Source organism: Melospiza georgiana, chromosome 3, assembly GCF_028018845.1.
Source record: "Melospiza georgiana isolate bMelGeo1 chromosome 3, bMelGeo1.pri, whole genome shotgun sequence".
Taxonomy (NCBI): domain Eukaryota; kingdom Metazoa; phylum Chordata; class Aves; order Passeriformes; family Passerellidae; genus Melospiza; species Melospiza georgiana.
The window spans coordinates 68,965,319-68,978,116 of NC_080432.1; the positions used below are offsets into that span (position 1 = coordinate 68,965,319).

At 39.1% G+C, this 12,798-nt stretch overlaps 1 protein-coding gene across 1 annotated transcript in view; it reads right to left on the reverse strand.

The window, feature by feature from the left end:
- Positions 1-4,880: 4,880 nt before the first annotated feature.
- Positions 4,881-12,798, reverse strand: part of ESR1 (estrogen receptor 1) — a 108,033-nt gene continuing 100,115 nt past the window's right edge. The window contains 3 exon segments of the mRNA XM_058021640.1: positions 4,881-10,714; positions 10,717-10,928; positions 12,540-12,723. Of these exon segments, the coding sequence (XP_057877623.1) occupies positions 10,593-10,714; positions 10,717-10,928; positions 12,540-12,723 (518 nt within the window). The 3' untranslated portion in view covers positions 4,881-10,592.

The following is a 12,798-nucleotide window of genomic DNA, read 5'->3' on the forward strand; positions in this document are numbered from 1 at the left end:
CACAGAGAAAGTAGACTCTGCCTCTTTGGGAGTTCAGATCATAACTATGTTGTATATTTTTCCCCTTTTCTACTGTAGATAAATGCAGTCACTTCTGTAGTGGTTTAATCATCCCCCCAGCTAGACATACCTGGCAACTCTGAACCTTGCTTATTGGCTTTTAGTCACCTCCGAGCTACTGAGTATTAAAAGGTTGCTCAGTGACTTCAGACTGTAGTATCAAGGCACTGTGTCATTATGCTTGTATTGATAATAGCGAAAAATAATGAGCACAATTTACCCTGGACTCTCTGCATCTCTTTGTGGAGCATCATTTGTGGACCATGCTTTGCAAAATCTGAAGGCAGAGTGATATTTAGAGACATCTGACAATGTTAGGAGTACAAATGATCTCAACTTGACAGAAGTAGTGTGCCCTCATTCCTCATAGCTGTGAGCATGATGATACACATTACCTATTCCCCACCCTGCTCCAGCAGTGATAACAGCTTCTTTCTGCAGCAGATCAATAGTTCCTCACCACTGGTTTGCCACCCTTCCAGCTTTGTGAACACCTTGTGAGCAGTATCGCTCTCTCTGTCCTTAGAGTGTTTTTCTGCATCTGGCTATTGAACGAGAACAAAGATACCAGGCTTGCTTATGAGCAGTCATCCCTGGCCCTCAGTCTTGTGTTATTTGTGGTTGAGAGATCTGTTTACAGCTGATAGCATCTCTCTACATGCTCATCATCATCATGTGCATCTGAGTGGATGTGTGTCTGTGTATTCAAAGGCATAACCGACACTGGTTGCTCACTACAGCCTTCAAACTACAGATGGTATCAGGATGTAGCCACTGTAGGAAAATTCTGAGAAATAAGAACAAGTCAAGGAGAAGAAATATAGATTCTAAAGCAATAGAAACCACAGATCTGCTCTCTTTCTGGCACTTACCATATTTTATTTACTGTTTAAAGCAAAAGGTTATGGAAAGGAAAAAGGCAGGATAGTGAGTTTTGATTTAAGCTGGATGGTTTGGCAGCAGTCAAATACAGAATTCATCCAAAGCAGTATTTGTGTAAATTGAGGGGGAAAGGAGAGTGCAAGGAGGGATCTTTTGGGTGATGTGTGTGTTTTATAGGCATAGAGTTCCCTCCATAAGGGAACTTGTCTGGGCACTGGCTGAGTGGTTTTAACCTTGGCAGCATGTTGTGAAATGCACTATAGCCAGCGAAATTCTGTTGTTGTTGCCTTGTTTGGCTGTAATTAGACCCAGAGGGACATAGGCACGAAACCTGTATTTGGGAGAAGTAGTGCTGTGGTCATAATGTTAAGAACATTAGAATGTTTTAATAATATTCCCAAATAAATAAATAAATAGGAATTATTTAGAGAATTCATTTGTCTTCCCAGAAAGGAGTAGATAAAGACCTGTGAAACAAGATATAAGGAAATTAATAACTGCTAGCTGAAGCACTGAAGATTTGTCATAGACTACAGCCTGGTTAAGTGACAGAAATTTGAATTTTGTTAGATGGTAGCTCTAAAAAAGCAGATAGGAACTGAAAGCTGTAGCATTTATTGTTTGGTGCCAGCTAATATATCATTCCAGAAATAAATTGGTCAAAACTGCTTTGTTCAAGTAAGAATCTATTTAAAGATCTGAAACACAGCAAATGGATTTGACCACAGTGATGTCTGAATTACACTGGCACATTTAACTTTTCGGAAGACAGTGTGCTTTAGGAAAGTATTGTCCATTGCTTGTATCAAAAGTGTCCTTGGTGAGGAGGGAGAGGTGCACCAGAGAGCTCTTCTGGTCAGGGATCATGCAGATGTGGATCTAGCTTGCACACAGGTTACTCAAATCAGACCAATTTTTGTTTTCTGGCATGTTGTAATTCCTGGGAGACTGCTCTTATGGATGTTGAAATTGTGGGTTTTTCCATTCCTTTGTTTTTAGAAAGGATGTTTTAAAAAACAACTGGAATTAAACCTACCAGAGTCCACTTTTTTATATAAGTGTTCACAAGGCTATCCAAGTGGGACATTCATGGCTTTAGTTGTTTTTTTTATAAACAATTCAGAAATTGTCTGGGAAGCTCTCCTGGCCATAGAGCTGCAAGTTAAACCATGGTTGCGATTTTGAGTCTTTTGCTAAACTTGAAGCATGGTGCTGGCAGGTACGAAGGTTATGGGGGTAAGGGGAGAAAAAAGTACTCGAAGAAAGCATGATGCTGCAGGATTTTGGTTGAGACAGATACATAGATGATAGATAGATTAGATAGACAGATAAATAGGTAGGTAGATAGACAGATAGATAGATAGATACATACATACATATATACATACATACATACAAACAAACAAACAAGATATTTTTGAGCCATCGTTTCTTTTCTTATTTTCAGATTTAATGTAAGCAAAAATTTCAGATTTCAGATTTAATGTAAGCAAAAATTAATCCTATGAGGACAGACTGGAATTCAGTCTTTCCTGCTTTCCTATGAATGGCTAAACTTTCAAGCTTTTATGTGCTCTCTTACCACAATATGGACAGCACTTTTTGCTCTTCTCTACAGTATAACATACTTGTTCATCTTTCCATAGATGACACAGGTTTTGAAGAGGTGAGTGAAAAATATAAAGATTTGCTTCTTGTCACATTCTTTTTTGTCTTAGACAGTAGCATTCAATCTTTTTCTGTAGAGAAGGTAAATACCTTGGTCCCAAAAGCGCTGCAAAATCTGGCTAAAAAATGCCTGAAAACACATAATTCCCTCATATGCACATTTTTCATCTGTTTAAAATGGTGGCATTCTGAAGTTATGCACAATGTGTAGGAATGGAAGACAGCAGGAGATAGATTTCATATCACCTGTATGCCAGCAGAAATGAAGACATTAGCAGAATGACACCTAAATACTGCAGCACAAAGTTCTTAAAGGGACATGAGGGCTAGTTAGCCTTGTTCCTGCTGAGATAAGTGACAAATGTTATTATTTTGATGGTCAATTTTCCTGAAGACTTCATGACCATTTTTACACTTGAGCCTTTGTGTCTGCAGGATGCCGTGGTGAATGGTAGTAATTGGAGCCTGGCTGGGGAGAAGAAAAAACACCTAGGCAGTGCCCTTCCTTGGGCATTCTTTCTATGTGAGCACTCTGATGAGTGCTATTTTATATGTTTGGATTTTCCTCTCCTCTTCACTGTGTAGGTGGTGGAGACAAGCAGTGTAATGCAGAGGAAGGCAATGTAAAGCTTTTCCAGCCTAAGTAACAGCTGTTTCATGGGGCTTTTAATGTTGCAGTTTCTGGATAGGAAAAAAAAAATTAAATCTATCATTTAATTTTGGGGAGTAAGCGTGGCCAAAAGGCTCTTAATGAGGGAGGGTGTCCCATTGACTGAGCACAGCGAGGCTTTAGCCCATGAAGAAGCTGTTATCATTGCATTATGGGGATTGCCTGAATTAACAGAAAAGAAAAGCAGTCAAATCAAATATTTTCTTTGATAATGCCTTAATTATGTCTTACCTTACTAATTAGTTAAATAGAATGAAATATGCTAGAACAAGACAGATGTCACTTACATGTCAGCAAAAAGAGAAAGAAGGGGTGTGGGGATGCCAACTTGTCCAGCTGTGTGCATCTATATAGGATCCCCTGGGGAAGCTGCTCTGTCAAGTGTTGAGTGTGTCGTGAGGGAAGCAAGGGTGGTGGACTCAGGAGTTTTAGCTGCCAAAGCTTTGCAATGAAATAGAAAGGAATGTCCTTCTTGTATAATTTTTCAAACCTCTTCACCCAACAGATGCAAAAAATTGGGAATGAAGCTGGAGTCTCAGATAGCTCCTGACTATTGAAATGTGCCCTGCCTGGCTGCAGAGGCATTAGTCCTGGTGAGTTCTGGGTGTCTGAGCAAGGTGACATCTCATCCACCTTCTCCCATCACAGAAGACACATCACGGGAGGGAATGAAAGTGAGGGAGACTGACTTTTTCAGTTGTTCCAATTGGCAGGGTAAAAGGCAATGGGTGCAAATTAAATCACATGAAATTCCATCTGAGCACAGGCAAAGTATTTTATAACATGAAGATCGTCAAAGACTGGAAAAGGGTGCCCAAAGAGGTAGAAGAATCTCCTTTTGTGGCTGTTCGACATTCAATTGGGCATGGCCCTGAGCATTCTGCTTTAGGTGATCCATCTCTGAGCCAGGAATTGGATTAGACAGTCTCCAGCGACACATTCCTAGCTCACTGCACTGTGATGCTGTGTTGTCGTGTCATGCTGCAGAAAGGGATGGGCAAAAGAATGCCTAACCTCAGTGTGTAATCCCAGGCAGTGTGCAATCCTTTGCTCTCATTCAAATTGTTACCATTTTTGCAGGGGTAAGTATGTTCAAACTTTATCTGTGCACTTCTTCATTTAGGAGCGCCATATTTTTGATTTTGCAATAATATTCTCTGATCTAGCTGCTTTTTTTAGGTTAAATCTCTAAGTTTAGTATTATGTAGCAACTGTCTTCTTAAGCCATTTCACCATGAACTGCAAGTGCTCATTTGGTCCTGTGGTTAAAATGAGATGGTGTCATATTTTGAATCAGCATTGAAAATTACTTTATTATGAGCACATGTACATGTGCAATTAGTTCCTATTACTCTGATGTGCCCTTTGTGGCCAAAGAGGCAACTTGCAGTCAAGTTCTTTGTTATGGAAGTGTATTGCAAAACAATGACATTATTTGGAACCATTGTTCTGTTCTACTCAGCACTTAAAAATCCCAACAGTCCCCAGCATTCTTTTAAGAGTCTGAATAGGTTATTTGCTTTAACAAGCAAATAAGGTGAAGTTTTGCATGAACTAAGTATATTGCCTGTCTTGTCTATCATGGAGATGATACTTGGAATCCAGGTAACCATCTCATAATTTTTTCCTTTTAAGTTAAGTACAATGAAACATCCCATAAAACTAAAGAGCTTTTACATATATATATTCATATAAGAAAAAAACCTGTGAGCCAATAGTCCTATGTTGAACCAGCACAGCACAGAAAATAGATTAAAAAATAATCAATATAGAGACCATATTCTCTCCATGTTACTGATAAATATATATACTGCAAGTATTGAAATATGTCAGTGTGTATGCAAATGCTATAGATTATTGGTTTGATTATTTGCAAACACCAAATATAATTTTTAGATTGTTTTACAGAATAGAGTTGAGTTCAAAGTGGTCTTATGTTAATAAAAGTATCTTTCATTTCACTTCATCCCTTCCCAATGCCTTAGTCAAGAAAATTTCTTTTCCTGAGGATTTGTTTCACTTGGGAAAAGAGTACTATTTCCCTGGATGTAAGCTAGCTCATGGGAAGTAGCAGCCAACTATAGAAGGCTAAACTCACACAATTTTTCTCTTCTGCCATAATCTATTTCACAAGCCAAAATAAGGAATGTAACCAAAATACTAAGAACATTAAAGCACATAACGTAATAGGTTCTTAGCTAACTTCCTTGGTGTCATTAGGATTGCTAGAGACTACGCTTAGCTTGTTTTTGACTCTAGATACGGAGTCTCTGATTCTTTACAGGGAAAATGAGGAAACTAAGAAACAGTTTTAACTTTCATTTAGATGCACCGAAACAGACACATTCTAATTCTTTCAAAAACAGTGCACCATTTTGCTGCCCACTGGAAAACAATAAGCGGAGAAGCATATTTTTAAAACATGCAAAATATAACAAAATAAAACAATGTTTTCTGATTAATTCTTTATTTTCAACATCAAATACATTGATAAAAATCTTGCACCAATCAGGTAGCCTACCAGATTTTTTATTTAGACTTTTTTAGAACTTTTTTAGGCGCAAAACAAAGAAAAATATACCTCACCATAACCAAAGACGTCAATAATTTCATATGCATCAGTGAAAGAACAGAATACTTCGACAAATACATTATGACGGCTGAGCCTATACCAAAGAAAGGACTTTGCATTGACAGACTACATAGTGCACACAAAAGCATTGGTTTCATAGTACATCAATAAGGTAATACATAAAGTGGCTTGGTAATGCAAGTCTCGTGACCAGCAGTCTATCCCTTCCTTTTTCAATGGGCACTTTCTGAAGAAACAGACTTCTAATCATAGGCACACAGGATTGCAGAATTTTCTAATTTGCAAGATGGCAGCATATTTTTTTCTAAATTTTTGTTTATTTATTTTCTGTAGGCACATTTGAATGCAAAAGAATGTAATATGTCTCTAACACAGTGCAAAACCAAGTACCCTTTATGGGCAACAATCACTTTGAAAACAACCTTCAGGATATAAGGCTACCTACATTTGAAGGATGAAAGGGAACTGTGAGTAGAAAGAGTAGGACATTAATATTGGAGAAAAATTAATTTTAAACTCTGAGATCAATTTGAGATTATGCTACACTTGCAGGTGACAGCAAAGATTGGTTTCTATTAGGATACCATTGTTAACATCACCCTTCTATTACACGTGTTGACTCAATATATCTGTAAAGCCATATCACGGTTGTAGAGAACATTGAAAACATCAATCTCTTTATTCAAAGTAAGAAATGCACTTCACACAAATTCAGCTGAGAATGCCTTATATACAAAACCCATTATCTGTATGTTAAGTTTGCACTCTAATTTTAAAGCAGGAAATTATATACACAGGGGCTTACCATGTTCTCACTAAGCCTGCAATAAGACTAAAGACCTACTGAGGCAGATTTTTTTTATTCAGTTGGTAGTTTGCTTATTTTTAAACATTTGGCACAGGTCTTAAGGAATTAGTTGCCATCAACTGAAATGGATGGAGGCTCCAGTACAAATCCTGATTCATATGAAGGGGATGGTTTGGGGTTTTTTGCTTGCTTTTTTTCAACTCAAGGTCCAGGGATCTGCTGACAGTCCTTGCAATATCCTTGGGAGCTCAGTTTGGATTATTTCTTTAATTACACTTTTAAACCCCTCATTGTAGAGAAGGAGAAAAATCATCAAGTGATGTCACTGAAACATAATAGTAAATTTATTACAACACACACCAAAAAACTTTCATTAAACTATGTTACCCGAGTACAAATCTTACTACCCCAACTGGGAGTTTTACCTGAGACAAAGTCTGCAACATTGAGACATGGCTCAAACCACTATAAACCAGAGTAGCTTTCGTGTATTCAAACACCACATATTCTGACACCACTAAGTGCTACACATCTCCCTATCCCCTCTTCTACCTCCCAAGCTTTTTGCAATACTTCAGTAACAACCATGTTCTCAAGCAAAGCAAATTAATCTGGTCTATTTATATTTGCCTTGTGCTGGTATTACATTGCCTATGTTTCTAGAGGGTTTGTTTTTTGATGTTTTTGTTTTTTTAAAAAAATCCACGTATAAACATTACAAAATAATTATTTTGTTAGCTGTCCAGAGACATCACTATGAATGTTTTGGTAAAAGCATAATTAGCTGCCTTGAAAAGTTTTCTTTCTTTTTACATGCTATATATTTTTATGTAATATCCAGCACCAGATATTCAGGTAGTACTGGTTTGTCAGCTGCAAATATAAAGTATATATGTATATATATATATACACACACATAAAATAGCATCGTGTGAAATAACAATTACCAAATGTCAGGCACAATTGTTTGCATACATGAGAGCATCATTCAGAAATACATATGAAAAAAGTGATTTTTGTATCATTGACTTTATTTAATCAATTGAATAGCTACATTCATCTGTCTGATATGGGGGCCATCTTTATAGATAACTCTGGGAATGTTACTATATTCATTAAGGTGCTGCTTCAATAAAAAGTTAATGACATGGATCCTAAAACTGCCCCGAGGTAAATTAATGTATTACTGGGAATCACTCTTTCTAGGTTGCCCTTCACTGTTGCCACCACAAACATGAGAGGACTGGATGAAAGCTAAATTGCTTCCTTGTAAGGCCTGAACCCAGGAAAGAATTAATCGTTATTGTGAGCTGACTGATATTATTCTATATATTCCAAGACACATTATGATACCCTTCTGACTGCTGCATACCACTTCAAATCATGCTTTTCCATCTTCACTAGGAAAATCTCATGAGAGTAAAGGTACTTTCCCTTTATGGTATCATCCAAATCTGACCCTCTGTTGTGAATTGCTCTCTGTGTAATACCTTTTATGCTCCAGGTCAAATTTACACTTGAATCAATGTAATTACTTATTCTGGGATGTAGGAAGGGAGGCATTCATTTAAACCAATTTGTTTTCCAGCTTATGAGCTTGATCTGTGTGTTCTAGCCTAGACAACAGGTTGCATGTACAGACAGTATTTAAAGAGCAGCTCTAATGCACACTAAGTTACAAGTAAATGATGACGGTGTAAGCACATAAATTTAACTACAGGGATTCCTGTGCTCCATTCAGATCTTAGCCTGCACTCATTTCAGTAAACTCATGGTTTTTCTAACACATATGAAAACCAGCCACTAAAAAAACCCAAAATTTCCATTTTCTTTCATGACATTTTAGGAGCCTTCAAAAAGCCCTTAGGTACCAAATAAGCGCTCACACACACACACACATACACACACACACACATGCTTTTACTGAACACATAAAAAGACAAAATCTTCAGCACATTCAGAAAAAAATGACACCATAATATGCATCAAGAAAAGGCCTATGAACTTACGATGATCGCTTCACATGTTTAGGCTTGCATTTCTCAAGGAATCTTCTCAAACATTGGTAGCATGTAGCTTTAGGCTTTCAAACTGCTCATATCCTCAGATATGTACATTAAACTATTATAGACACCATTATGTACATTCACTAAAGAATCAAATGCTTGACTTGAAGCACAAACCTGTCCTATGCCTTGCTGCCTTCACAACTGCTGTGAAACTTGATCTCACTGCACACAGACTCTGCCTGTGTGACAGGGATTGTGATTAGACATAGGCACTCCTGTATGACATTACTTGCACTGTTTCCTATATTGAGTTTCTATGGGATATTCCAATTAACATAAAGGTTTCAACTATAGCAAAAACATCCCCGAACCATTTCACTAGCACTGTTGCCAGATGCTGTGGAGCAGCCTACACATGTGCTAGGAAAACAGCCTCACTGGTAGGGTGGTTTCTTCCAACCAGCTGTTGGAATAGTCCCTGGTCCGTGCTAACTCCCAATCCGCACCTGTCAGTCAGAAGTGCAGATAGCACAGGCAAAGTTTATAATTACATTAGTAAAATAACCCTGGCATATGTAATGATCTCATTCCAGTACCCAGCAAAGTTCCCTGACATTTAGTTTTCTAGCATAGCGCCAGTCAAACAGCAGCACCAACTCCTACTTTGGATAGCACATCATGTGGAGTTCTTCAGTCTCTTTCACGTCTTGTTGAAACTCTTGATGTCAGTGGACCTTTTGTATATTTACAGTTGGTCTGAAGAATCAAACTGATCCTTATGAATATCCTTAGGACATACAGACATGCATGGAGAAAAATTCATCTTTCTGGACATGCAGTCTCAAAGTCTGCACCATGTGCGAGGCTCATTGCCTAGTGTTGGTGTCACAGGTGAGCTGGCTCTTAACAGTGATTTTGAAGCATGCCACACCAAGAGCCAAAGAATGCCAAGGCAAGGAAAAACCTGCTGCTCTGACTGCAATACTAGCCCTCCCACACACAGTTAGACCACACTCTGCTGAGTGGGATGGGATCATCCCATCCTTCCGTGCCAGTCTCACACTAGCATCCTCATCCCTTGCTTTGTAGCACAACAAAGCACAGGATAGGGGAGGGATTTTTTGTAAAAAGTGCTGGATCCTGCATGTGTGTGAAGACCTTTTTAAAAGACCTGATGATTTTTGTAATCATCTGGTCTGATTCAAGAGTAATTCTCTATGTTATCACTGTTTGCCATGTTGCCCTGGATTTACACTCTTGGGCAACAAAACTGTTTCGCTTTCTAGGATCAGAAAAAATAGCATGCATGCAAAGCAATTCATCTAGAGGATATGGTAAGGGTACCTAAAAGTTTGGTCAGAATGAGGTTGAAAGGGAGTTGTCTGGTGACATAAGCCAGCAAGGTAAAATACTATAATTCTCAGACAGCAGTTCCTTTATACTGTAGGAAGAAAAGAGGCAGGAATCTCACTCACGAAGGCAGTCTCTCACAGTGCAGCTTCCCTATGGCACACTAAGATGCCAGTCAACTTTCTCTTTACGCTGCCCAAAAAGTCATCCAGAATCTCTACCAAACTGCTTCAAAGTTTCAAGCATGTAAAGGACTAAGTGAGCTCAGGATTTTGGATGGATATTAACAAAGACCACCACTGATGAAGATACCAATATGCACAGGTGGTATGGCCTATCAATTTATAGCAAAATGAATGTATGCTTCAGATGAGGACTTAGTTACCTAAATAAGATGCCAAATTAAATTAAAACACTGCAAATTTTAAATCAAGTTAGCCAGACAATCCTTCCTGGCTATCCATGGTAATGAAATGTCTTCCATTTAAGATAAGCAATCAATTTAGGCAAGCGCTTGACAAACACTCATATGGAAAATGCTGGTGTCTGTTGTCACTGGAGTGTTTTCAAAGGTGGCACTGTAGATGAAATGAAGCATGAGCTAGGTAGAACACTGCTGGGTTTCTCATACCACTGTATATGCTGACTCCCATTTATATTGTATTCTGCATATTCTCCTCTTCTTTGCTGCTAACATAGAAGGACTGCAAGGAATGAGATGAAGCTGATGCAGTTGTCAGCTGGCCTCTGTTCTCCTCCTCCACGGGTGCAGCACTCCTGGCTGCTGGGGCGTGCAGCCGGTGAGCGTCCAGCATCTCCAGCAAGAGATCGTAGAGTGGAACTACATTCTTACACTTCATGTTGTACAGGTGCTCCATTCCTTTGTTGCTGTGGGTTGTGATGAAAAAAGTTACTTCCCAAATATGCTATGGGGTGAGGAAGCTACCAGCTAATAATATTTGCTGGGTTCATATAAATCCTGTCTTGTACTAAACAAATTAGCTGTGCGTTGGCTGTACACATCTGCTACAGTTAAGCAGACAGGAGCACCTTCAAAGAATTTTGCAGACAGATGTAGTCAAGAATGTAGCAGGCTGCTATACATCTAGAATTTCCTTAATTGTATAAATTCTTTTTAGTGGGGAGGGGGAAATGTTCATTAACCCAAGAACAAAGAAACTCTACAAAATAACACAAGTGAAAAAAATCACATCCCCTGACTTTCCCTCAAAGATCTGTATATCAGTTCAGGAGGCAAAATCTGCATGTTTCAGCTTTAGCAGCTAAGATGTGGCGTTTAATTTAAATTTCATTAGCTGAAATAATGAAAATTAAAATCTGTGTAGCAACACTTCCGGTGATTTCATAATAATAAAATCTATAGCATATCTTCATAGAAATTTATCCTCTTAACACCTCATCCACTGAGCAGTTACCTCAGAATTGGGAGAATCATTTTGCTGCAATTACTAATAGTGTGTGAGGCAGCTCACCTCTGATTAGCAAAAGGAATGGTCCTCTAGACTGGAATTTAGTAGTGCTGCATTTATCCTCATCCATACAATTCACATAATAATCCTAAATCTCTTTTCTAAAGTGAATTGCAATCATGACACTTGCGAGAAGTGGCTGCATAGAAGTGAGAGTTTTATTAAATCTTATAGGAGACTAAAGTTTGCAGAGCTAGGCTACTCCTACATTAATATTCTACTCAGTGCTTTCCATACACCTGTGTCCAGGTCTGGGGTCCTCACCCTGAGGAAAACTTAGACCTGTTAGAACAGGTTCAGAGCAGGGCCATGAAGGTGATGCAAGGGCTGGAGCACCTCTCCTATGAGGAAAAGCTTAGAGAACTGGAGTTGTTGAACAACTGGAGTTGTTCAGGCTGGAGAAGAGAAGGCTCCTTGCACAAGCCTCCCAGCACCTGAAGGGCATCTAGAAGAGAGCTGGAGAGGGACTTTGTACAGAGGCATGCACTGACAGGACAAAGCAGGGTGGCTTCAAAGGGAAAGAGGGCAGGTCTAGATTAGGTGCTAGGAAGAAATTCTGTACTGAGAGTTGTGAGGCACTAGAAGAGGTTGTCCAGAAAATTGTGGCTCTCCCATCCCTGGAAATGTTCAAGGCCAGCTTGGATGGGGCTCTGAGCAACCTGGTCTAACTGGAAGGCATCCCTGCCCATATCTGGAGGGTTGGAACTAGATCATCTTTAAGTTCCCTTCCAAACCAGGTGATTCTGTGATACAAGACACACAAGATTAAAAGCAGATACTCCTTTCTATCAAACTATCAGCACGATCAAACAAAAGGCAGAGGAAAAGACAACTAGAAGGGACAAATGGGGAAAATATTTGCATATGGAATTTTTTTCCTTTTCTTTTTGGTAACGGCCCCTCACACAGTTTGCCCTCCCATCCACGAAGGAGAAGCGTGTATGTGCATTTGTGACACCTCTCTCGCATGTGCCCAGTACAGAGGTACTGACTGTGTGCTTGCTCTCACCTCATGTGTCTGATGTGAGAGAGGATGAGCAGGAGCTGAGCCAGTCGTCTGTGTTGCTGCTGCAGAGAAAGACCTGACTTAGCCATTAAGTGGATCAGAGTATCTGTGATTTTGTCCAGGACACGGTGAATATAGTCTTTCTCTTCCAGAGATTTCAAGGTGCTGGAAAGAAAAGTGTACACACCTAGAGTAGGAGGCAGAAAGAAAAGAAACAAACCACAGACAAAAATTACTTTGGTGGACTCAGAGTTGCCCAAGG